Genomic DNA, 25,981 nt, shown 5'->3' on the forward strand with positions numbered 1-25,981 from the left:
CCCGGGGCCCCGGGGGCTGTGCTGGCTGACCCTGGTATGGATTCAGAGGGGTGGTTTGCGGTGAATGGTTGGAAGTATTTGGTTAAATGGCATCACAGTGGCTCTTATCGGCTCTGCCCAGGTAAAGTCCCTCTGGTCTGTGCCTTGTCGTGGTTGGCGGGGGCAGGCAGACTGAGCGGTCTCCAGGTATGTGTGCCGAGGGGGCCCGTCCGCTTGGAGGCCGGTGGCAGTTAGCCCTATTACCTGACCTTGAGTTGTGATTTAAATATTTAAAGTGCTGGAGGTTATGGTTTGGATGAGATATTCTGGTGAGATAATGATGGGTGAAAGCCTAGAGTTACAGAATTATCTATAAAATGTTAATAGTAAGGCATTCTTCAAGTTATTTGCAACACGGTAACCTGCATGTTTGTCCAGCCAATGTAAAGGTGGTGGCTTTCCTAGTTTTCAGCAGATCTGAAACAGACTTCAAAAACTTTCTCACCAGGAAAGCATTTCTCTGACTTAAACTGGTGAATTGAAAGGAAAAAAAGAAAACCAACTGCGACAACAGAAACCAGGAAACGTTCTCTAAAGTGAAGCTGTAAGGTGGGATGTGGGGTGTCTTCCATGGACGTGTTTTTCTTTGGCTGGAGGATGAGTGTGTTGTTTTCCAAGCACCTGACACCCCAGAGAGACTCAGGCAGTGGCTTAGACATAGTGGGGTTTCTTCCATCAGCTGTTCTGGCCTTGGAGTTGGGGTAGGAATCCCGGCGTTCGAAGGAATTTTATTTGTGTTCAAGGGCAGTCCTCCCACACATGTGCACTGTTTTCTGTGTCGAGAGCAATTCCAGAGTGAGTTTAAGGTGGCGTGAATTATGAAATTCAGAACTTGACAATGGCGGTCAAGGCCCGGTGACTCTCCGGTGTCATGGACACACGGAAGTGCTAGGATCTTGCCATCCCCGAGGGGCTCTGCACCCACCACGTGGCTCTCCACATTCTTCTGCAAGAAGCTGCCACCTAGAGATTCACCAGGAGATCTCACGATGACAAGAGCTGTGTACTGACGTGCTTTACGCAGCCAGGCATTGTCTCTAGTTTTCCCACTCTGAAGAGTGTGCACATTCCCAGAGATCTGGCCGAGGTGGAGGGAAACGGCCGGGGCTGCGGCCTCAGGCAGCGTGGTCTGGCCCTGGAGCTGCTCCTGCAGGGTCACTGCTGTCCCCTCTCGAAGCTCCTGGTGCCTGAGTTGAGGCCCAGGGAGCAGGCATTCAGGTCCCAGAAGCAACAGTGTGGGTGTGTCGGCCAGAAGAAACAAAAGAGCCTGTGGGGAGGCCCGGGGAGCCAGCGCACGATAACTTTCTGACTTCGTGGGTCAGATGAGAGCTGGGGTCCCGGGCCTGCGTCCCCAGCTGAAATGACTCTTCCCAGGAGAGGCTCTGTCTGCAGGCAGAGCCCAGCCCAGCCCTCCACCCCCCCCCACCCCCCCGCCCCTTCTCAGGCCCAGCGCATCTTTCTGTGCAGGACACCAGTGCCCCTAAGACTCCACGGCAGGAACCGCCCTGCTCCCACCAAGGCATCAGAAAAGGCAGGCCTCAGGGTGTGCCTGCCGCTGGCCGGCTGAGCCGAGCAGCCCACAATGAGCGGCCGGGGGGGCCTTTCTTTTTTTAATTGTAATGTTTAATGTTTCTTTATCGATTAGACTTTTAAAGTGTCAGTTATTGATCTGTGAGTCTTCAAAAATAATTCATATCGGCTAAATCTTATAAAAATGGATTGGTATACGGTCATCTTTCCCTTAACACGTGTATTCGGTAGCGTTCATTTTTCCTTCACTCAATCCCTCCACAAACTTGCAGCACTGGGCAGGGCAGGGGTGGGCGCCTGGGAAGCCTGCCCACACACCCCCCGCCTCCCTCGTGTCCTGTGTGCACTGGTCTACATTGCTCTGCCTGTTGCGTGTTGGAATCCACACACCTTTTGTTTGACAAGTAAAAGCTGCAACACCTTGATGGGTTCAGCTGCTGTGTCTGCAGTTTGCCCCCGACCTGTCCTCACCATCCAGCCTCAGCCGACCTCCGCTGGCCGCTCTCCACGTGCAGCCAGAAGGACAAAAAGTCCCTTCTTTTTTATTATTATTAACGGAATGTTTTATTTTTAGCATAGATGTGATGGCTTTTTTTTCAATATTTTTTATTTAAGTATAGTTGATTTACAATGTCATGTTAATTTCTGCTGTACAGCAAAGCAATTCAGTTGTGTGTATATATATATATATATATATATATATATATATATATACACACACACACACACACACACATATATACACACACATTCTTTTTTAAAAATATTCTTTCCCGTTATGGCTTATCCTAGAATATTGACTACAGTTCCCTGTGCTGTACAGTAGGACCTTGTTGTTTATCCATTCTCTATATAATAGCTTACATCTGCTCATCCCAAACTCCCACTCCATCCCTCCCCCAGCCCCCTCCCCCTTGGCAACCACAAGTCTGTTCTTTATGTCTGTGAGTCTGTTTCTGTTTTGTAGATAAGTTCATCTGTGTCATACTTTAGATTCCACATGTAAGTGATATCATATGATATTTGTCTCTCCGTCTGGCTTACTTCACTCAGTATGATCGTCTCTAGGTCCGTTGATGTTACCGCAAATGGCATGGTTTCGCTCTTCCTTATGGCTGAGCAGTATTCCAGCGTGTATATATGTACCACATCTTCTTTATCCAATTATCTGTCAGTGGACATTTAGGTTGTTTCCATGTCCTGGCTATTGTGAATAGTGCTGCTGTGAACATAGGGGTGCGTGCATCTTTTCGAATTATAGTTTTGTCTGGATATATGCCCAGGAGTGGGATTGCTGGATCATATGGTAGTTCTATTTTTAGTTTTTTGAGGAACCTCCATACTGTTTTCCACAGTGGCTGCACCAACTTACATTCCCACCAACCGTGTAGGAGGGTTTCCTTTTCTCCACACCCTCTCTAGCATTTATTGTTGGTAGACTTTCCAGCCTGACAGGTGTGAGATGGTACCTAATTGTAGCTTTGAAGTGCATCTTTCTAATAATTAGTGATGTTGAGCATCTTTTCATGTGCCTATTAGCCATCTGTATTTCTTCTTTGGAGAAATGTCTATTTAGGTCTTCTGCCCGTTTTTTGTTTGTTTGTTTGCGGTACGCGGGCCTCTCACTGTTGTGGCCTCTCCCGTTGCGGAGCACAGGCTCCTGACTCGCAGGCTCCGCGGCCATGGCTCACGGGCCCAGCCGCTCCGCGGCATGTGGGATCTTCCCGGACTGGGGCACGAACCCGTGTCCCCTGCATCGGCAGGCAGACTCTCAACCACTGCACCACCTGGGAAGCCCTGCCCGTTTTTTGATTGGGTTGTTTGTTTTTCTGTTGCTGAGTTGTATGAGCTGCTTATATATTTTGGAAATTAAGCCCTTGTCGGTTGCATTGTTTGCAAATATTTTCTCCCATCTTGACATTCCCTTGTTTATCGCTGTCCTCCAGGGTGAAATCCACACAGCTTGGGTGCCCACCTCCCGGCCCCACTGGCCTTGCCTGCCAGCTCTCACAGCCACACGGGCTGTGAGCCGTGTTTCTTCTGCCACAGGGCCTTTGCACGTGCTTGTCCCCTTGTGGAAGGCTTTTCCCGCTTTCCTGAGGTCGGTTAAGTTCTGTTCATCCCTCAACTCTCAGTTCAGCCATTATTGCCTTAAGGGGAAAAAGCTGGAGGAAAATGTTTTGGTGCTCATACTTTACCGAGTGTCTTTAAAATAGACTGTTTCATCTTTTGAGGATGACCCTGTTTATCAGCATGAAACGTAGCAGGGAAGCTTCTCTGCTCGGCCCCTGATGCTGCCCCGGACGCTGGTTCACGGTTCACATTCTCTTTGGCTCCGTGTGGGGGTCCCTGGGGCTGGGGGCGTCTTAAGCCTCTACTTAGTGACAGATCATACTCTTCCTCCACTTTCCTTTGGTTTATTGATCTTTCTTTTTTATTGATGCGTAGGTGCTCTTAAATATAAAGAAAATTAGTCCTTCAGCTGTGTAACGTGTTACATGTATTTCCCATAGTTTCTTATTTGTCTTTTGCCTTAGCTTACAGTATTTTTTACAGAGATTTGATTTGATATTTTGAGGTGTAGTTGACATACAACATTATGTTAGTTTCAGGTGCACAACATAGTGTTTCAAAATTTGTATATATTGTGAGATGATTGCCACAGTGAGTCTAGCTGGCTTCCCTCACTGGGCACAGATGCAGAATTCTTTCTTGTGATGAGAACTTCCAAGATCTCCTCTCTTAGCTCCTTTCACGCGCGCGATGCAGTGTCGTTGCTTACACTTGCCGTGCCGTGCCGTCCGTCCCCAGGACCTCTTTCTCTTACGTCTGGACGTTTGTGCCTGCTGATCCCTCCACCCACATTGCCCCCCACCCCGCCCACTGCCTCTGGCACCAGCCGTCTGCTCTCACACACAGGGGCTTCAAGTCTGTCTCTGACGGCTCTGGGCGGGAGCCTGCCGGATGCCCTCACTCAGGTATCTCAGAGAACTGTCCCATGCTTTCTTCTAGTATTTCTCTGACTTCACTGTTTACGTTTAAATCTTTGGTCCGTGTGGCATTTTTTCTAGTGCGTATTGCAAGACCGCCAACTTGGTCACTCTCCAGCTGGTCACAGTTGACCCTGTAGCGTGTATTGAGTGATCCGGCTGTGTCCTGTCCCAGTGGCGCGTCTGCTTCTGCAGCGGCATCGTTCAGGATGCGGCGTGCGACGAGTGTAACATTGGGTGGGGCTGGCCCTCCCTCCGTGCTTTTGTTTTGTGTAGTTTTCCAGCATTTCGTGTTTGGTTTTCCACGTGAACCTTTACACTCAGTTTGTCTGGTTCTAATAGAACGTGTACTGGGAAGTGTGTTGGGAGGAGAGGTTAATTTGGGGGGATGGGAGTCTGTGGTGTTTAGTCCTTTGTTGCCCCTGTTACTGGACACAAATCACACGTGAAGACATGGGGTCTTCCAGGACCCCAGCCCCAAGGAGAGAGAGGAGAGTGTGAGCGTGTGCCTGCCTGTGAGCGTGTGTGAGCGTGTGCCTGCCTGTGAGCGTGTGTGAGCGTGTGTGAGCGTGTGCCTGCCTGTGAGTGTGTCAGCGCACGTTGAGGAGCGGGTTTCCGATCACATACACACAAAAGTCGTTCCCACTCGGCCCAGTACCCAGGGTGCCCAGAACGATGCGGCCACGGTGTGGGCACTCGCCGCACTGTGTCGGCTGAATGCACCTCCTGTAGAAGACAGACGGTGAGGGCCCCGCGGGCAGGAGGGGGACAGGCCCGCAGGTGAGTGAGGTCTGTGCTGCCCCGCAGAGCTGAACGGCGCCGACCTGAAGGACTGCGTGAGCAACCACAGCCTGAGCAGCAATGCCAGCCTCCCCAGCGTGCAGAGCTGCCGGCGCCTGCGTGAGCGGAGGGTTGCCAGCTGGGCCGTGTCCTTCGAACGGCTTCTGCAGGACCCGCTCGGAGTTCGCTACTTTTCCGTGAGTCTGATGGGCAGCGGGCACCTCCTGCAGCCGGCCCCAGGGCAGGGCTGGGCAGGGCAGACGTCTCGTCCTCCTGCTTCTACCCCGGACGCTCAGGCCCAGGGGCTGGAGGGCGCCTCTCTCTGCTGTGAGGGGCATCAGAGCTTCTTGTGAACCGTTGGAAGCAGCTGCCTGCTAGCCAGGCCGGCTACTAGGAAGGCATGCTCAGCTCCTAAGGAAACAGCTGGGAAGGCCCAGGTGGTCCCAGTGAGGCAGCTTTTAAGTTTGCTCCCAGGTAAATTCTGGAGAGGCGCTTGGCACCCCTGGTTTCTGTGGGAATAATGAAACAGAGCACAGAGGAGGGAGGTCCCACCGCCACTACTGACGTACCCTTTTCCGAGGACGGTGTGAAGGTTAATCTGTGGTGTTTTTCGTAGGATTTTCTAAGGAAGGAATTCAGTGAAGAGAACATTTTATTCTGGCAGGCCTGTGAATATTTTCATCATGTTCCCGCACATGACAAAAAAGAGGTACGTTTCTTCCGGCTGGGAAGTGGGAGTGGTTAAAGGGCAGGGTGATTTGAGCGTAGGTTCACACATGGTGCAGTTTGAAAAGTCCGTGTAAAAATATTTTCACACGATTAAAAAAAATTTTTTCAGAATGTTTCTTAATATATATGATATTTAATTTTGCCTAAACATAGCTTGCATAAATGGCCCTAAAACTTTCAACACATGTGCTGCCACTCCGTGTGTGGAAGGGGATTTAAGAGAAAATCCTGGGCCATCCTAAGGATGCCCATCCGTACGGCCCCCCTTGCAGGCTGCGCGGGGGCAGGTGAGCCCCGCTGGTGCGGGTGCTGACCCGCGGCGTGACCCGCTCTGAGGCAGCCTGTGCCCCTCCCTCAGAGGAGGCCTCTTCTCTGCTTCTCACGCTCCGTGCTGCCCGGACCTCCCTCCCACTTTGGCGAGACCACACCACGCGACAGCACCCGCGCCGCCCGCGCCCGGATGCCCCCGTAGCAGCAGCACAGCCTCGGTCTTTGGAACATTCAGATTGCGCTGTGACAACATTTGGAGAGGAGCTGATTTAGTGAAAAGTTCATCCTGGCTGGCACTTCTAGTCATTATGCAAGCAAGAAATATTTATTAGGCCCCAAGAAAATGTGTCTCCATTGCCTGGACCCGTGTCAGAAAACACGTGTGTGGTCTGCATGTCCCACTCACGCGCTGTCCCGTCAGCTCTCCTACAGGGCCCGCGAGATCTTCAGTAAGTTCCTGAGCAGCAAAGCCACCACGCCGGTCAACATCGACAGCCAGGCCCAGCTGGCGGACGACATCCTCAGCGCCCCGCACCCCGACATGTTCAAGGAGCAGCAGCTCCAGGTGACTGCCCGGGGCACGGGCAGAGGACTCGGGTCCCGGAGAGCAGCCCCCGCAGGCACCAGACTGCGAGGGGAGTGCCGGTGGGACCCCCACCCCTACCCCGCCCCACTCCAGCCGCTGGGCTCCATCTCAGAGCCAGGGTTCAGCAGGGCGCTGGAGCAGGACGTCCCCACCACGGCGTACCTGACTGTTGACACTCTCCCTTATGCATCTGTGTGTCATCACAGGTTCATGGGCGGTGATATACATAGAGATCGATGGACGCTTGGATTTTTTTCAGTTTTAGGACATCACTGTGATGAAAAGTGTGCATTGGATTTAATGTGTTTTAGAGCACATGTCCACTGGCCTTAGCAGGGGTTACTTCTGTTGCTCAGTCATGTGAATGAGGTTTAAGAAAATGGAGGAAGGTAGTTTCAAGACAGGTCTCACTTCCTTTAGGTTTCCAGTTGCCTTTGGTTTCATTCTTATTTAACAAAGTAAAGAGTCTCCAAGATTGCACCTTGGCTGTCCTGAGGCCGCTCAGACGCTGGCTTTATGTGGGTTGTTGGAACTGGCTGGTCATAAGCACGGCCACCGAGGGCTGGCGTGTTATAAGTGTGATCAGACATAACGGAGCCTGGGCAACGACTCCAGGGGCGATGAGGGACTTTGGGAACAGGCCCTGCTGCGCGTGCGGCCTGGCGCCGCCCCGCACCTTCAGGGCCAAGTGTCCGGTTCCGTGTGTCACTGGACAGCGCTGTTTCCTCGGCAGATCTTCAACCTGATGAAGTTCGACAGCTACACTCGCTTTCTGAAATCGCCGCTGTACCAAGAGTGCATCCTGGCGGAGGTGGAGGGCCGCCCGCTGCCCGACGCGCAGCAGGTCCCCAGCAGCCCCACCTCCAAGCACAGCGTCAGCTCCGACCACTCAAACACGTCCACGCCAAAGAAGGTGCCCGTCCCGGCCGCGCTGGCCCCCCCCCCAGATGAAAGCTGTTCTGCAGAGATGACAGCGACGCCCCTGTTGGCTTATACCCTCACCCGCAGGGAATGCAAGGCCCTCTTAGCACTCGCACCTCCCGTGCGTCTTGTCTGAGGCTCTGGCCTTGAGGGACCTGGGCCCTCCCGCGGAGCACGTGTCTTGGTGGCCTGCTCCAGCTCCCTTCCCATGCATTTCATGTGATGTTAAATTAACTTCACGCTGTTTTAACGACGTTTTCCATTTGACGGCAGTTGAATGGAAAATCGAAATCAGGACGGTCCCTGAATGAAGAGTTGGGAGATGAGGACAGCGAGAAGAAACGAAAAGGAGCGTTCTTCTCTTGGTCAAGGACCAGGAGCGCCGGGCGGTCCCAGAAGAAGAAGGACCAAGGCGACCGTCCAAGCGGTTCGTGGTTTGTCGTGTGAGGTGGGGGGGGCGGGGGCGAGGCCCTCTCGGGGACAAATGAGGACTTGTGGGCTGTGCTTGTGACGTGGCCCTTTGGGGCGGCCTGGCTGGGGAAGCAGGGCCTCTAGGGCCCTCTGAGAGGGGGCATGGTGCATTCTAACCCCCCAGGCTAGGGTGCCCGACGGGTACCACCCTCTTCTTGCTTGAGCAGCAATGGGTGCTCTTGGTAGAAAATTTGGAAAATGCAACCAAGTGAAAAGCAGAAAATACAGGTGTCCTGCCTCTGTGCACCCAGACGGCCTCTTGCTTCCTGCCGCGTGCAGAGAGGCACACGAGCTTCTGTAATTCTTTCAAGAAAATGTGACACCATAGTTTGGGTACCAGGCGTTTTCAGAATTGTAATTTTATTATTGTAAATTTTAAAGGTTGCCATCCTAGATCTTCTCTCCCTTGGTTTCTTTCTTGGATGTGGCTGAGAAGACAGTGTGAGAGGGACAGGGACGAGGGCTGGGACGCGCCGGGAGGGAGGTGGGTGGGCGGGTAGCAGCCTGGGCGTGGTGGTGGTGGGGACAGGGCAGAGAAGGGCGGGGCGCACACTGGGCGTGGAAGCACACGCGGGAGGGTCTGGCGGCCTTTTTTTCTCCACAGGCTGTCAGGAAAGGGATTATTTTCTGGGAACTAACCTGCAGGCTCCAGACCCGGGCCCCGAGTTTAGGTGGGGCAGCCTACCGAGGGAGCTTGGAGCACCTGCGGGGCTGGTGCCTGTGCTGTGCCAGGCACTTCAGAGGGTTCATCTCCTGCTCAGAGCCGGCCGCAGGCAGGTCTTACGCCCACTTTGCAGAGGGCAGTGTAGGGAGGCTGTGGGCCTCTGCCAGTGCCCTGAGGCTCCAGGGCCCTGCCTGGGGCGGCCGGTACAGCTCTTCTTCCACAAGGAAGGGCAGCCGGGGCTGGGGGTGGGAGCGGTGTCGTCAGTGTGGCCAGGGACCCCCGAGGACCAGAGATGGGGGAGTGCCTGCCTCTCTAGGTCTGTGTCTCCGAGCGGGACCCCAGGAGACCGGGGTCCCCATACCCGGCACGTCTTTAGAGAGCCACCCGGAAAGGCCCTAAGTCCTGACTCCAGGACGCTCCCCAGGCGTCCTGACTCTCTCGCCTGGCAATCCGTTGCTTTTGGCAGGTGGGTCAGTGGGGCCTGGGGGCCTCCGTGTAATCAGGCCCCTGCTCCACCCCCAGGCCCCGGCACAGCGGCATGGTCGGGGCCCTAGGCCCCGTGTTTTTAAAGGTCCTTTCTATGTCAGAGTTCTCGCGAGTTTTAGATTACAGTTAGCTTAGTCAGTGACATCGGATGGCGCGATTGTCAGCTCATTCAGGACTTTACAGGAAGATGGGACGTGAGCCGTCGGTAAAAGATGCCGTAACCGGCTGGCATGTGAAGCCACGTGTTGAGATGACAATTCCAGATTAAATGAAGGGCAGGGAGGCCCTGCACTTGCTTCCGTTTTGACCTGCGATGAGGCAGCAGGAGCCGGGGGGCTGCGCGGCCGCCAGCAGAGCAGAGCGCGGGCCTGGGCGGTGGCTCCCGGCTCCGGCTGTGTGCCAGGGGCGAGGCTGTGCCGCCGAAGGGCCTCCGAGCCTGGCTCCTGTCCTTCGAGCGTGTCTGTTCAGCCTAAAGGAGGTGTGGAGCTGTGGGGGACGTGACCACACTCGGGGGGTTTCTGCGCTTCTGCATTAAGCGAGCAAGCGTGAAGCTGGTGCCGTTGGGGGTTCTGAGTCCCTGTGTCCCTGCAGACCCCGCGCACGCCAACGGAGGCCTGGGCCGCCGGGAGTCACAGGGCTCCATGACCTCGGCCGGGAGCCTGGACCTGGTGAGTCCCCGCAAAGCCGTGTCCCTCGTAAGGGAGCTGTTGCATGGATGGGGAGAGCGCCCCTTGAGCTCTAAGAATATCTCTGGGTTCATTTCTGAGACCTTTAGTTCCCGTTCAGGCACGTTTCTCTGGACGCCCACGGGAGCAGGCAGGTACTCCTCTTCGTCTCAGCACCTGCACGTCCCGTGAGCTCAGACACCCCTGTGTCTGCCTGTGTGCTGGGGGCCCGGGTCCTGCCTGGCCCTGAGCTCTCTCCTCACGCCCTGCTGAGTTGCTTGTCTGGCCCAGTTTCCAGTTAGATGGAGGAGGCATTGGGCTGACCTGCTAGCTGGTCAGCTGGCGTCTGGTGGCAATTTTGGAAAACCCTATTGTTGCCGGCCTCCTAGTCACTTGAGCTGGTCAGGCAGTAGTGAGTGTAGATGTCATTTCTTCTTCAGTTCTAACAATACCAGTTAGAGCCGTGAGGGTGGCCCACGCACCGGTCAGCCATTGCTGCCTGACAGAGCATCCCAAAACCCAGCGGCTTAAGACAAAGGACGTTTACTGTTGCCCGTGCCTCTGTGGGAAGGGCACATTTGGGGCCATCTTGCAGTCAGTCTACCACCTGCAGACTAGTTTTCTGAAGTAATATTTGGGAGAAAGAGATCTTCAGACCCTTGGAGGACAGAGTGGTAAGGAAGTGACAACCAGGGCAAGTCGGGCATTAGAAGGAGGCATGCGGGGAGCCGTCTGTAGCCAGGAAGCGGTGCTGTAACTCAGGGACCCAGAGGTCTGGCACGGGGCGCGCGGCCGCGGGCTGGCCCCGGTCCGGCTCCTGCCCCGAGCACGTGGGAGCCCTGCTCCGCGCAGTGGGGAGGGGCCGCCTCCCGCTCCTGCCCAGTCCACCCGCAGCACAGGCATCACGTCGCAGGTGCTGCCGCGCTGGAAAGCTCGCTTCCCCATCCTGCAGGCGTGCCCCCCGCCGCAGGGCCTGGCAGTGGGACAGGTGGGCTGGGCCACATCCCCTGCGCCGAGCAGAGGTGGTGGGCGTTCTCTGGGCAGAGGGCACCCCAGGCTGCAGGCTGCCTGCAGGGCGCACCCCCTGGCAGCCCTGCGGAGGAAGGAGCTGAGACTCCCCCGTGCCCCTCACACCCGGCCTCCCCATGCCGCCAGCTCCTCGTGACCTGGGGGCCAGGGTCTGAGGGGCCTCACACCCTCAGGTGTGTGCCGCTGCCTCTGAGCCTTGGCCTGGCCGTCCCGGCCCCTCTCCCAGCCTCTTCCCTCCGGCCCACCTGCTGTCTGTCTGTCCATTCCTCTCGGAAAGGCCTTGGGCCTGTGAGGTCGGGCAGAAAGAGCCAGAAAGGTGACCAGAAGCAGCAGAGGCTGCCTGCCTTGTCCGTCCCCGGCTCCTAGGCTGAGAGATGGGCGAGGCAGCTCCTGGTCCCCAGATGGCCTCAGTGGGCTCTGCAGGGTGACTCCACGTGCTTCCGGGTCAGGGAGGCCAAGACCGGACCCCCGAAAACAAAAGTGGGAAGGCCCACCCTATTGTAGTAGGAAAGCTGGTTAGCATGGCCCTTGTAAAAGTTGAGACTCAGAGCTTGGAGGCTGGGGCTGCAAGGACGGTGCCTGTAGCTGAGAGGGGGTGGCGCTGTCTGTCAACTAGCAGCCCCACAGCGTAGCGGCCGTGTGCGCACAGCACACTGTGCCTTTATCGGAATGTGTCTGCATTGTGGAGCCGGGTGTGCACAGGGAGCCGCACTGCTGGGCCCCCCACGCGTGTGCAAGCTACCATGGCCCTTCCCCGGGGCCTCCCCGCACTTCCCCTGACCCTGCGCCCGCCCCTATGTCTCCCTGCCCCCCAGCCAGAGGCCTGCAGGACCCTGGCGCCCGAGAAGGACAAGGCCGCCAAGCACTGCAGCATCCAGCTCCCCGACGGGACGGCCTGCGTGGTGCTCGTCAGGGCGGGGCTGTCCATCAAGGAAGTGCTGGCCGGGCTCTGCGAGCGACACGGCATCAACGGGGCTGCCGTGGACCTCTTCCTGGTGGGCGGGGACAAGGTACAGGGCTGCGGAGACCGTGGGCGTTTCCTCTGGGGGCGCCTGCCCTGTGGGAGACCCTGCCGATGGGGGAGCCGGCTAACCTGTGTGTATTTACCTGAGCGTGCGGGTTCCCTGCCGCCTTGGCCTGTGTTGGGCCTCACGGCCGACTCTGCTCTGTGCTCCATGCATGTGGCGGAGGTGGGTCCCGAGAGCGCCGTCTCGCTGCGCAGAACCCTTTGCGGGCTCCCAGCAGCTGGTCAGAGAGCTGAGGCCTTCTCTCCGGCTATGGTGGGCCGCGTTTGAAGCTGCACTTTGCTCCGTGCAGCTGTGCGCCCCAGCTCCCACTGACGCCCGTCTCTCTTCCTTTCATGTGTTCGTAGCCTCTGGTGCTGCACCAGGACAGTAGCATCTTGGAGTCTAGGGACCTGCGCCTAGAAAAACGCACTTTATTTCGGTAAGAGAAATGCAGTTGCCATTTTCATGAGGCTTCCAGAGCCACAGGCTGTTTCTGACCACTTGCCCCGCTGGCCTCCGCTCTACTGTGAGCTCAGAGGGGCAGCCGCACGTGGCCCCAGGCACCCCGGGGGCCAGAGGGTCACGCTCCCTGCCTGCTGGCGACCACGGCAGGGCTGCATCCGGGGCAGGGTCGCCCCGTGGGGAGGGGCCGCTCCTTGTCGGGTGTGACAGTCCTGGCTCAGCCCCACGAGACCCTAAAGAAGCCCCCTGTGGGCTCTCTTCTCGTGCAGAACCTGGGGCTGCCTTGGTGATGCCCGTGGGTGCCATGCTGCTCTGCTTTTGAGACGGAACGTCCACATGACAGTTGCCACGTGTTTGTGGCAAACGTGCTCCTGTTTCTCCCCCTCCAACCAGGCTGGATCTGGTGCCGATTAACCGGTCTGTGGGACTCAAGGCCAAGCCCAGCAAGCCAGTCGCGGAGGTGCTGCGGCCCGTGGCGGCCAAGTACGGCCTGCGCCTGAGCGAGCTGGTGGCCCGGCTGGTGAGTGAGCGACATGGGGCCCCCGGGCCCCCGAGCCGCCCGCAAGCTCAGCGCTGCCTGCTGGGGCCCAGCCTGCCCCCGTTGTCCGCGAAGCGAGCTGTGGCTGGCGTAACAGGAGGACGCCGTGGGGCCGACCCAGCGCCTGTGTGCGGCTTCTCCACCCAGCAGGCCCTGGGGAGGACGTTGCCGCCGCCCTCCTGTTTCCCACCCTGTGGGGGAAATGCTTACTGCTTCCTCGTACCTTGGTCGTGCCCTCTGCGATTTGGGTTGGTATTTGAGATTTGGGGGTTTGGGCCCAGGGAAACCAAGAAGAGAAACAAATGAAAACCTTGCAGCCTCCCGCTGTTTGCAAACCTGATCGGATGACGGCACGCGGTGGCGTGCGTGACCCGATCTGCAACAGCCTGTCGGGCATCCGCTGCTACACTGTGCAGCGTCCCATAGGCCGTGGGTCTGACAGCTCTCTCTGGTGTTTCGGAGCCGGGCCGTCGGGTTCCTCTGTGCATGGGTGAAGCAGGGATGAGAGCAGAGTCCCCGTTCCTACAGCCGGAGGGTGGTCCCGCACCTCCACACGTTTGCTTTGAAATGCGGTGACTTATGACCCATTGGCCTGTGTTCTCCTTTCTTTAGAAGTTATACTTTATCAGGGCTACGATTTCAAGTATTTTTAGGATTTTTATTTTCTCTGAAATGGGCTCCAGAATTGTTCAAGACTTTGACGTGAACAAGAGGACCAGTTAAATTGTTTTCAGACTTCCCGAGGGTAACCTGAAGCCCTCCGCCCAGCTCGCTGGGGGATGGGGGTGCCGTCCTAAAGTCTAGAATATGCCGAATGGAGAGGGACGTGGCCTGGGTTCCATGTGGCCTCCCTGCTCGTACTCCGTTGAGATCCTAAGCGATCCTTAGTCCCCGTGCCTGTTTCCCCATCTGTAAAGTGGGGTGAGTCATGGAAGCGTGCTCGTGGGGTCGCTGGGCTTCAGTCCCAAAGGGCTGGCCAGTGGTCGGGGCTTCTTCCCCACTGGGCTGCTGAGGCCTGACCGGGAAGAGTGGTCCAGCTGCCTCAGGGCTTGGGACCGCGAGAGTCATGGAGGGCGGCACGGGGCGTCCTGTGGATGGGCTGTGAGCATGTGGCTTTCCTTGGACCCTCCTGCTGACCCTCATTAGTGAACTGTGGGCTGCGAAGTCGTGAGCCAGGCAGGACCCTGCTAGCCTTGGTCCGTTCCCCACTCGGCCGGAGCTCTGTCTGGGCGTGTGGTCGCTTAGCAATTTAAGAGCCAGGCTACAAGTTCAGATTCTTTCTTCGACAGAGGATGTGGGTCTTGAACAGCAAGATAGTCTCCCCAGGAGAGAAGGGCAGGATCCCAGGCCTCAGATGCGCCTGCTTCCTGCCCACAGGGAGGCATCTCCCCCCTACTCCCACGCCTCCTAGTGCACTGAGGACCAGTGAGGTGGGCTTGAGGTCCCCTCCTCCAGGCTGGAGGTAATGCTGAGACTTAGGCCAGCTTGCTTAACGCCTAAAAGCACCCAACTTGTGGACGCAGGTGGTACCGGCTCCCACCAAGCGCTCCTCCAGCCCCGGGGCCTCGCCTCGGCCCAGTGCTGCCAGCAGCCATCACTTGGGTGACGGCCCTGTCCCGCGGGCTCCTCCCGGCGCCTGCATTCCGGGCAGGCCCGCTGGCGCTTGGGATCCCGGTTGTTGCACGTCAGGCGTCTGCGGCTGGCCCTGCCGAGGCGACGGGACCTGGGGTCACCTGGCGCATGGCTCCATCAAGCCTGGGATGGTCCTGCTGGCCGATGCGCCACACGCAGTTGTTCCGGAAAGCTCCAGCCAGGTGAGCCGCTCATTGCACCGTCTCTGCCTCTAGAGTGGAGAGAAGGAGCCCCTGGACCTCGGAGCCCCCATCTCGAGTCTGGACGGACAGCGGGTCATCTTGGAGGAGAAGGACCCCTCCCGAGGGAAAGGTGAGCAGGGTGACGCTTCCCTGGTCCTTCCGGCCTCCTGGGTCCCTGGGCTCGGCCCCCCGAAAGCTCCCGGCCCTGCTGCCCCGTGGTCTCAGAGTGACACTGCAGATGGCCTCACTTGGGTTTAGGGTCTCATGGGGCCCGGCGACCCCCTGCCATGGCCGAGTGCAGCCGTGGCTGGGCGTCTGTCTGCGGCAGGAGGCCCTGGGACCGGGAGCACGAGGGCCTCTGGCTGGGACCCCTGCACGTCTTCTCTGCCTTAAGAAGGGGCGCAGGCCCTGCGAACGCCCTGCGTCGCTCCGAGGGTCCAGCATTCCCTGGAAAGTGCTCTCTTCCTGGGAGGCCTCCCCATCCCTCTGCACAGGGACCCGGGACCCTGGGCCGTCGCTGCCCCATGTCGGCCCAGCAGCGGCTGAGGTCGGGGGCTGGGGCCCCCTGTGCCTAGTGCACAAGGAATCGGTGGTTTGCAGGGCCCTTTCCCCTACGCTGCCTCAGCCCCGCAGCCCTGCCCTGGGGACGGGGACCTGCACTCCCAGGTGGGGGCAGCGGGGGCGTGCCTCCTGGAGAGAGCCTTCTGGAGCCTACTGAACAGGGCAGGGAGGTGGCCATGTCAGGAGCCGCCGTCCCCTTCCCCGGGCTGGCTCAGCTCTGAAAGGGGCTACCCATCACTCGTCTCCATCCCCAAGGGCGACCGGGGCTGCGGTCGCCCCTCTGCCCTCGGGCTCCCGTGCCTGCTTCCTGTCCCCCTGGGGGCCACCTGGGTTCTAGAGGACGCTGTGTGCGCTTCCCCCGCACGGTAACCGGCCTCAGGGGCCGAGCGGCCTGAGCGGGGCACGGGTGCTCAGCACCTCCCTCCAGGGTCTGATAAGGTCGGACCTCCCGGCCCGCTTGTGCGCGGGTGAGTCTGAAGGCATAGCTGCGGGCAGGTGCGTGCAGTGTGTTCGGGACGCTGCTCACAGGCAGGAGGGCTGGGACTCCGCCAGCCCATCCTGGGCCAGGGAAGTGGTCTGTGGACCACGAGGGCCAGCGGGGGCCAGCCTGCAGCCCTGACTTGGGGCAATGGCCGTATTTGAAGATACATAATAAATGTGAGACTCTCGTACTTTCTAAAGACATTCGTGCCAAATAGTACCCGCAAGGCACTTTCACTCACCACGGGACCACAGAGTCCCAGTGGGCACAGTCAGCCACGAGCCTTCTCCCCGTCGCCGTCATGCACAGCTCGCCCAGACGCGGCGGGCGGAGGAGGCTGGTCCTCTGCCCCTTGAACCCCGCATGGGTGCTCAGGCCTGAGCGCGCATGTAGACGAGGGGCCCCCGATACCTTTGGCTTCTGTACAGCTTTGAGCTGGTGATTGTGTTAGATGTGGAGACGGGTCTGCATTCACTGCAGTTTTGTAAAGCTTGTCTCGCTATGTTCAGCACCCACAGATAAGCAGAAAAGCGGGCCCGCCAAACAGAGCGCAGCCGTAAACGCCAGCTCCAGAAACCACTCGGCGATGGTAATTCCCCTCCTCACCCCGCCTCGCTCCTTGCCTGCAAAGCTCAGGGGCGCGGCCCCAGCGGCTCTCTGCCCTGGTTGGGCCTGCACCCTGGGTTGGGGGGGTCTTCTCAGGGTCCCTTTGCGGTGCCTGCTCCCACTAGCCTGGGAATCGCTGGCTGGGTGGGTGTGCCTTACGTGCTGTTCTTTTTGCAATCCTTATCATTGCGATTGATGTTTCTGCCACGCATGTGAAGTCCAAATCAATGCCATCTATGTTTCAAAGACCCTTTTATATAACTGATGAACTGTGTTGTCATGTGTCTGAAATGTGAGTGGAACTTTGACTTTCCTTCTGACGCAGGGAGAGGAAAGAACACTAGGCAAGTCTAATTCTATTAAAATTAAAGGAGAAAATGGAAAGAATGCTAGGGATCCCCGGCTTTCAAAGAGAGAAGAATCTATTGCAAAGATTGGGAAAAAAAAATATCAGAAAATTAATTTGGACGAAGCAGAGGGTATGTGTACTTTTTAAAACTTCCACGTTTTTCGTGAATGCAGTGTCAGTTTTCCAGTCCAGTCACTAGAAGCTTCTCTGAGTTACTGACATTGGGGTGGCCGTGACCCGTCACATTGAGCACTCGCCCCTGTGTCTGCCTGCAGCTGTTGGTGTAACTCTACTAAAGCCCCAGTTTTCAGACCGAGAGCCGGGCCCTAGGAGTCAGGGAGCCCCCACGTGGGCTGCAGCAGGAGGTCTCTGTCCCCCCTCACAGCCGGGTCCCGGCTCAGAGAGGGGCTCGGGACCAGGGTCCACGTCCCTGAGGGTCCTCGCCAGGAGGAGGTCGGTGGGAGGGCCCGGGCCTCGCTGGCCTCTGCTGTCGGGGCCCTGAGGGAAGGCTGTGCGTTCGGCCATGGGGGCCAGACGCCCGAGCCGCCCCCGGGCCTGCAGGACAGAAGAAGGATGGCATGAGAGACAGAGCGGAGGCGTGGGGGACTTCCTTTTCTTCCGAAAGCTCGTGACAGAGGGAAGCTCTAGGAGCTGTTCTGTGCCCTGAGCTGTAACCCAGGGAGCACTTCCTGGGCAGGTCAGCTGGGCTAGTCACTGCTTCCTGTGGCGTCCGGCCACGGGCCAGGGTAAAACACACGCCTGCCCTGAAGTTCTCGCGTTTCTGAGATCCGTTAAGATTTGAGTTTTTAAGCTCCTTTGCTGGTCAGAAGCTCAGAGTGTAACTTAAGCCTCGAGAAGGCTCAGTGTAGACACCATCTATTTTGGATGGTGAACTCGAGTTACAACTGAGAATCCACCCAGGTAAGAAAAAGAAGAGCTCTGGGGAGCCAGCGAAGAAGCTGGACGTCCCCCGTAGGGCGGAGGTGCCGGGAGGGGGCGGCCTGGGGGGCCGTGGAGCTCCCGGGGCGGGGTGCGCGGCGGGGAGAGGGGTCGAGGGCCGGGCGCTGATCACAGGCCCCATCAGGACCGCCCTCTGCCCCGGCGTGGTGCCCCCGAGAGGCCCCACACACACGGGTCTAGGCTGGTTCACCAGCTGCGGGCACCAGGGGCTCCTGGCTGTGTCAGGCCGTGGCGCCTGGTCAGCGGCCTCCCTCCTGCTCAGAAGGTGGTAGGCTTCAAACGCGGGCGGAGCGCAGACATGGGCCGCGGGCCGTGGCGGCCCGGAGCCGGTCCAGGGAGGAGCGCAGCTGTTCGCGTGGCCCGCCGCCTCCCTGTGGCTGTGTGGGCGGGAACAGGAGGAAGGGGGAGGGCCTGGGGCAGCGGGACAGGGCTTTCCAGATGCGCTTTTGCTGTGCCTGCCGGAGGGTAAACGCGATAACACTTGGTCAACGTGGGTTTTCTTCCAACAGAGTTTTTTGAGCTCATTTCCAAAGCTCAGAGCAACAGAGCAGACGACCAGCGCGGGCTGCTGAGGAAGGAGGACCTGGTGCTGCCCGAGTTCCTGCGTCTGCCACCTGGACCCCCGGGGCTCGCCCTCTCCCCCTCGGCCGCCCCCAAGGCCTTCTGCACGAGACCTGCGACAGGCCACAGCGAGGAGGGCGCTCCCCGGCCCCGCGAGAGCCCGGCCACCAGCCCTGGCTCTGCCGACAGCCCGCCTCTCTGCTCCCCCGGGACCCCCGGGACCCCCAGCCCCCCGGCGCAGGCGGCGGAGGCCGGGGGCGTCCAGACCGTGGAGGGCGAGCACGTGGCCGACCTGACGCTCATGGGGGAGGGGCACCTCAGCAGCCCTAACAGCACGTTCCTGCCGCCGCCCCCCACCCCGCCGGGCTCGGCCGCACCTCCGAGACCAGGTACCAACGGGCGCGACGCCCCTGCTCCTCTCTGACCCCCCTCCTCCCTGCCCGCCCGCCCAGGGTCGCCTGCCGGTGCTGTCCACCCACTTAGAAAGCGTCAGCGGTGCGAAGTTACCCCCTCCGCCCCTTAATCCCTCTAAGGAGGTTTCAGCGTGCCAGCCCCCTCGGGTACTGTGTTGGTCGTGGCGGCCTCCGCCTTCTCCAAAAGGACCCTGTGGCCGCTGAGGTCAGGGTGTGGCCAGGTTGGGCGGCGGGGCCTCGAGGGGGCATCGCCCCGTGGCGTGGCGCTCGTGAGCGGTGCCCGCACTGGGCCCGGCGGTGCCCTCCCGCCGTCTTTCCCTGGGTCCCCGGCAGTAAGGCCACCAAGCAAGGCCCTGGGAATTTCTGCAAAATGTATGTGTTACTTTTATTACAATCTGGATAGCTAGCAGTTTTAGTATTTTAATCTCAAGGCTGAAAACAACAGTGTTTGTCTTGAGCAAGTGGGTGAAGCCCGTGTGATTTAGAGCAGGACGGCTGTGCTGACCCTGCAGGGAGGGCGTTCACCCTCCGCCCATCGGTCAGACAGCAGGTGGAGGCCTGCGTGCTGGGCGCTGGGATCCGCGTGGGGTTCCCTGACCCTGGGTGGTCACAGGCGGCCCTCCAAACGGAGGCATGAGCGTGTCAAGGTGAGCAGGGCTGGTGGAGCTGCTCCTTAGCCGCGTGAGTGTTACTAGCAGGTGAAGCGAGGCCCCCGGCCTCCCGGGAGAGCGGCTCTCGCCCCGCACTCGGGCCGCGGCCTGTGTGCCCGGCCCCGAGGCGTAGGGAGGAGCCTTGTCGGCGCAGGCGTGTGCCCGTGGAGCCCCTGGGTGCCGCCGTCCTCTCTGGCGGGCTCCGTGGTGGGCAGACACTAGCTGTGGCTGCTGTTGGGGGTGGCGGGAGGCCCCCTCTGGTCTGAGTCCTGCCCCAGGACTGGGTCCTGTCGGACCTGCAGCCGCATCTCCGTGGGGACCCAGGGCGGCTCTGTACCCGTGGGGTACTGGCTCTGCGGGCCGGGCTCCCGGCGCCCTCCCCACGGAGACAGCCCGCGGACGTGAAGCCGGGAGAAGCCGCGGCCTTCCTTGCATGTCTCCTGCACTTCGATCCGACTTCCCCTCTGCTCTCCCCGTAGACACCTGTGTGTAGTCTCACCTGTGTTTTGAGTCTGTGCTCTTCCGGGAGAAATAAACTCTGCCTCTCCTCACTGGACTGGTTTAAAGCGCTTTCCTTTCTCACTTGAACATCTGTTTCCTCTTTAGAAAACTACAGGTGTATTTTAACCCGGGAAAACGTTGCACATTTTAATGGAATTCATCGGGTTTACTTTAATGTACTGGCTTTCGAAAGCAGACCTTCGCTCACCAGACGTTCTTGAGCACCTCATGCACACCCGCAGACACAGCTGTGGAAGGGCGGCAGTAACGAGCTCCACCGGGAGGCTGGGTGTGACAGCGGGGACACCGCGAGGGGCTGGCACGGAGCGCTCGGGGCCACGGCTCTCCCCTCCCTGAGAGTTCCGGGGTCGGGGGCTGGGTGGGGTGCCCGGTGGTGGTGGGTGAGCCGGCCGGGCCGGGTCCCTCCGACTCGCTCCCCGTAAACCCGGAGCCCGGCTTGCTGGCTGCCCGCTGTCCAGCCGTTTTCTCCGAGCTCCCGCCGGGCTTCTCCAGCTCCACGTTCCGGGCTTGGGGCGTTGGGCCCACGTGGCTTACCCAGTGCGGGGCTCGGCCTTCCCACCTGTGGCCCGGCAGCGTGGGCAGCGTGACCGGCGAGTTCTTGCATTTCCGGGGTGTGTCGCCGTTGGTGCCCCCCGTGCACTGGTTGTCCCTGATGAGTAGGAGCCCAGGTGGAGACCCTGGATGCTTGGCTCCGTGGGTGTCCTGAGCAGGGAGGACGGCAGGGGGGGCCGTGAGGGTCTGTGATCAGCCGCGGCCTCCTGGAGCTGGGAAGGGCCTCCGCTCCTCCTGTGCGGTGCCCGTTCGCCCTGCGAGGCCCTCGGTGGGACGGCCTCCACCTTGGGCTCGCCGGACGGATCCTCTGCTCGTCCTGTGAACCTTGCGTCCACCTTTGAGACGCGGACCCGGACCCGAGGTTCCCCCGCCAGCGTAGGGCGCCGCAGACACCCTTGGGCCAGCGCGCGTCTGGACCCGGCACTGAGCTGTATCCTCGGGGCCCAGAGGGCAGGTCTCATCCACACCTCCTGCTGATTCTAGCTGCCGTGAGCTGTTTCCTAGGTGGTGGCCGCCGTGGCCCCTCCGTTCAGGGCGAGAGACACAGCGTGCTGATGCTGCGGGACCCTGGGGCGGGGAGCCGGGGCCACGTCTGGGCCGTGCAGCCTGGGGCAGGTCGGGGGCTGCCCGCAACATGTCCCCATGTGCGGAGGGTCCCCTCAGAGCCGTGCTGCGCCTGCACCCTGGCCCTTGGTCCCCAGCACCCTTGTACGGGGAGGCCTGTGAGTGCCCGACGCGGCCGAGGGATGGAGGTCTTTGAACGGCCGTGTGGCCCAGGCACGGAGCCTCCGCTGCGGGACGCAGCCTTCCAGTGTAGCCTGCCGTGGATTTGGTCCTAATCCGGGCCACCTTCCCCACTGTTAGCTGTTTGGTTTCCAGCAAAACTCTGGGCATTGGTGGGCGTTGGTGGGCATTTCCCGTCCCGGGGAGGACCAGCTGGGTGGCGGTGTGAGTCCTCTGTCCCAGCAGCGCGAGCGTCAGGTTCCGAGGTCGGCGTCCACGGCCCTGCAGAGGGCAGAGCCAGCCTCAGGGCTCGCTCACCCAGCAGGCGAAGACCCCGCATCCACATAGGCAGACGTGAAGAGGGCGTGGGAGTCGCCCCCAAAGGGCACCTTCTTCCCAGGGAGAGAGAGGAGCTGTCTTCAGGGCTGACTGGCAGATGGGCGGGTGGGTGGGTGGCCCCGGCCCAGCAATCCCCCTCCCCTGGCCCCCAGATGTCCTTGGGCTGGGTGGGTCCTCACCTTGGCCCCCGGCTGAGCACTCAGATGGACACGGGAACCCCAGGTGCAGGGCTTGACCTTGTGGGACCTGCTGTCCCAGGAGGTGTCTGGTGCCCTTCCCGGGCCCTCCCTCGCCGGCCCTCGCTCTGTCCAGTGGGTGACCGCAGCCCCTCCGCCAGGCACTGGGCAGGCTTCCCTCCCTCCCGCTGCCGCCTGGCCGTGCTGGTGTTGGACGCCCGGGTCAGGGTCCTGGCCGGGCCTCTCCCGTCCCCCTCCTGCAGGAACGCGGCTGCCGGCAGGGCCACCCGCCCCTCCCTAGGAGTCCTCGCCACCAGTCCTGGCCCGGGGTCCCGGGGCCTCAGCGCAAAGAGATGATGCTGCTCACTGGACGGGGCAGAAGTCGCCTGACTTGGGGGCCTCATGCCACAGTGTCCAGGGTCCCCAGAGGCACGTCCAGTTACCAGAGTGGGGTCAGGAGCCCTCAGCTCGCTTCCTAGCAGGTGCGTGGAGCTGTCCCGCTTGCCAGGGGTCGCTGTAGCCTAGTAAGTTGGTTTACATGGGAACGGGGCTGGAGCATTAACCAGAGGCCACAAGCCCAGATAAGGGCCACACCATTCACCTTGGCAGTGAAGGCAGCCAGACCACGTGACCTTGCTTTGGCCGTGAGTCCCAGGAGCCCCTCTGCACCTGGCTGTTCAGTGGTCAGCCACCCCCCCTCCACCCCCAGCCTGGACCCCCAGCCAGTCTCGGCGTGTCACACCTGCTCAGTCCCAGGTGAGGCGGAAGCCCTGGGCTGGGGACAGTAGGGGAAGTGCAGCTGTGCACGGGACAGCAGCCACAGTGGGGATCCAGCTGCCCATCCCCTGGGGCGTCAGGGCCTCCCGGGACAGCCGTGCGGATCTCCCCAGCCCAGGCCCCAGGCTCTTGAACCTGCACCGCCGCCCCACCACTGCCAAGTTTGCACTTGTCCCTTCAGATGTCCCCTCTCTCCAGCAGAGCCCTGGCCCTTCTGTCTGGGCAGCCGGGGGACACCTCCACCGCGCACACCTGCCTTCCAGGAGGATGGGCTAGCCTCCCCAGCGCAAACCGTGATGTGCATGTGGGGGGCCGCCTGGCCTTCTCGGGGTCACGTTGGTGCCGGGGGTCCCGGCGAAGGCAGCCCTCTGCCAGGGCTCTCTCCGGAACCCCCCTTCCAGCGGAGCGTGTTCTGGCGCTCCGGCCTTGCCCTGGCTAGAATGGACCTGAGTCCTGCTAGATGTCTGGGGGCTTCTGCCTGCACCCGGCCCGCTCCACAGGCCTCCACGGGCTTCCCAGGGCTGACCCAGCTGGCCCAGCACCCCTCCCCAGACCCCAGCACGGGTTGCGACAGCTGCATCCTCCTGGCTGCTCAGGCCGACGGCCCCGGGTCTCCCCTCGCGCGTCCATCCTCCTCGTGTCCCCTTCTCCGTACGTCTCCCCCATGTGCCCTGCGGCTGGTCTGCTCCACCCGGCCCCTGGGTCTCTCAGAGTGGAAGCCCCGGGCCGCCAGTGGCTGGCAGCGTGACCTCCCACACCCTGACCTGGGGCCGGCACTGCTGCAGCCGCTGCCCACGTCCCCTCCCCAGGCTCCGCCCGTCTGCACGCCTGCACTCGGTATGGCCCCGTGACTGCCCGGTCACCGTCCCCCCCTTTTACCCTGTGCTGCCGTGAGCGGGAGTCCTGGCACCCAGTAGATGCTTAGTACAGATCTGCTGAATGAGGAGCTTTGATTCAGCACCCAGGGAGAACTGGAGATGGCCAAGGGGTCAGGCTGCACCCACCGCCCTGGCTCCACCCGTGCAGCCCTGCACCCGCCGGCCCCAGGAGGAGGGTCCTGACTCGGCCTGCACCTTCTCCCGATGTGGAGCCTTGAGGGCCAGAGCAGACCTGGCCGCTGGCAAGGGGCTGATAGGTGGGCTCTCGGGAGGGGCTCTTGGGCTCCAGCAGGGCGCCCGGCGGGAGGGCCTGACTGTGCAGAGTCGGAATCAGCCGGGGGGCAGGGCCCGTGGTCCCTGGGGAGATGAGGGGTCAGCAGGGCAGCCTGAGGGGCGGGGGATGCGGCGCTGGCTCCGGCCCCGCGTGCGCGTGTCCGAGGGACGTGGGACAGAGGCCCAGGGGGCGACCCTCATGAACAGGGCAGACCCGGCTCCCTTCGGAAGCGGTGGCCCCTGAGCCCTGCAGGGTCCCCCACGCTGCTGCCCCCGCCAGGAGAGCCAAGGGGAGCCTCGGGAAGCTGGGAGGGCAGCCACCCCGGGCAGGCCCTGGCACGGAGGCCGTGATGCCCGTGACGCAGACGGGTGACGCCCACCCGCCGTGGGCACTGTGACACTGAGTCACAGGCCTGGGGCTGCCACTTCCTCAGGAGAGCGAGTCTGGGCGGGCAGGCAGGAAGGGCCTGGACTGCAGCCACCCCTCCCTGTGACACGCCCGTCCCTGGCCCGGGGACGAGCTTCCCGTCCACAGAGGCAGGCGGCCCTCCGCATCCTGAGCACACCCGAGCTTCCCAGGCATCAGAGAGGCCGTGGCTGAGGCCCCTCCCCCTCGCCGGCCTCTGTCCCCCTGGGGGGTCCAAACGGGGCTGGACAGGAAAGGGCCATGCCCCTCAACCTGCGTGGGGTCACGGGCCTCTTAATGCTCCAGACAAATGCCCCAGATGGGGACAAACGGTTGGGGAGCAAAGCCCTGCCTCTCTGCACAGCCCCCATCCAAGCGCAGACCAGCCCCACCCCATCATCTGCTGGCCCTGGGAAGCCGCCAGCAAGCAGGGGAGGGGTGGGTCCCACAGGCCCCAGGAAAGGCTCCTTCTGCTGCCTCTGTTAGATCAGAGAGGACGCAAGGCCCTCTCACAGGCTCGGACCTGCCCCGGGGGTTCTGGGGGCCACAGAGCAGCTCCTGCAAGGGGAGGCGAGGCTCCTGACCCCCACGGCCGTCCCCACTCCCGCACGTAGGCCTCGGACCCACGCAGGGAGCAAAGTCTTCACCTCCACCGGCAAGGCCCGGGAGGGGCGGTCACCAGAGCAGGACCCTGTGTCCCTGCGCCTGGACTCCTCCAGCCTGTCCACTGGGAACCTGGGGCTGGGGCTCCCCCTGCACCCCAGGCACCTGAGGGTCCCTGGCTCCCAGGCTCACTGAGAGCACCCCACAGGCATGCTAGCCTCCCCGCTACACCTGGCCACGCCAGGGCCTGGGGCTCTGCCTGGGGGGGCTCGGTGGAGGGAGCCGAGGCTGAGGGCGCCTGCTGAGCGCCCTGTGCCCTGCCCGCAGCGACCTGGTTCCTGGGGACTGCACCTCTGTCCCCCAGGGCGCACCCCCGGGGCCAGCCAGGGTGACAGCGCAGTGACAGCCTGCTGGGGTGGTTGGCAGGGAGGTGTGGCTGCCCAGCCTGGGATCGAAAAGCTTCCAAGGCGGTGTCAGGCAGCCTGGAACTCCTGGGGCCTAGGTGGGGACTTGAAGACAGAGGCCTGGCTGACCACTGAGCAGCCTGGAAGGGGGCAGGCGGCAGGGTAGGGTGGAGGAAGGGGCACCCGGCTTGGGGTGTTGCTGATGGGGTAGGAGAGCGTGAAGGACTCAGAGTTTGTGTGGCTGAAGAGGTAGGCCCGGGTCGACGGGCAGGTGGACAACTGCGTGGCCAGGTCGCGAGGGCCCTGGGGGGCATCGGCGGTGGGGCTCAGGCCCCTGCCCCACTGGGAGCCGCAGCCCTCAGAGACGCCGGGCAGTGAGCTCTGTGGATGGAGACCCAGAGTGCCCTGAGGGTCCAGCCCCGTCTGGGGCAACCCACACCCAGTGCTTGGTCCTCCCTCAGCCCAGCAGCATGCCTCCCCCTGGAGCCCCTCCCTGACGGCCCCTTGGCTGCGGACAGCCCCCCGAGGAGGAGTGGAGGCCCGGCCCTGAACCTGAGCCGCAGTGGGGTGCGGGACGGGCTGTGGGGGTGTCTGAGAGGCGCAGCGGAGGTGGCTGGGAGGTTTCCCACGAGACCGTCCCCCATGTGGCCCTCCTCGGCCACCCCCCACCCCAGGGGCGGCTGCATCCCGCTGAGGGGCCCTGGGACCGCCCCCCCCCCGCCCCAGCTCCTCCGCCATCTCAGCGCCCAGCGAGGGGCACCACGTG

At 61.1% G+C, this 25,981-nt stretch overlaps 1 protein-coding gene across 3 annotated transcripts in view; it reads left to right on the forward strand.

The window, feature by feature from the left end:
* RGS12 (regulator of G protein signaling 12) overlaps positions 1-25,981 on the forward strand; it is a 118,826-nt gene that overhangs the window by 91,728 nt on the left and 1,117 nt on the right. For 2 of the 3 annotated variants that reach the window (XM_079921064.1, XM_079921065.1), the window contains exons 6-18: positions 5,367-5,536; positions 5,956-6,048; positions 6,760-6,903; positions 7,658-7,837; positions 8,119-8,272; positions 10,058-10,134; positions 11,976-12,170; positions 12,533-12,606; positions 13,023-13,149; positions 15,015-15,111; positions 16,533-16,612; positions 16,955-17,108; positions 18,448-18,888. In XM_079921064.1, coding sequence (XP_079777190.1) covers positions 5,367-5,536; positions 5,956-6,048; positions 6,760-6,903; positions 7,658-7,837; positions 8,119-8,272; positions 10,058-10,134; positions 11,976-12,170; positions 12,533-12,606; positions 13,023-13,149; positions 15,015-15,111; positions 16,533-16,612; positions 16,955-17,108; positions 18,448-18,888 — 1,986 coding nt within the window. Of the gene's footprint in view, positions 1-5,366; positions 5,537-5,955; positions 6,049-6,759; positions 6,904-7,657; positions 7,838-8,118; positions 8,273-10,057; positions 10,135-11,975; positions 12,171-12,532; positions 12,607-13,022; positions 13,150-15,014; positions 15,112-16,532; positions 16,613-16,954; positions 17,109-18,447; positions 18,889-25,981 lie in introns of those variants that run through there. The other variant, XM_079921066.1, reaches the window with a different exon arrangement.

The sequence above is a fragment of the Stenella coeruleoalba genome (genome assembly GCF_951394435.1).
Source record: "Stenella coeruleoalba genome assembly, chromosome: 4".
NCBI classification, from domain to species: domain Eukaryota; kingdom Metazoa; phylum Chordata; class Mammalia; order Artiodactyla; family Delphinidae; genus Stenella; species Stenella coeruleoalba.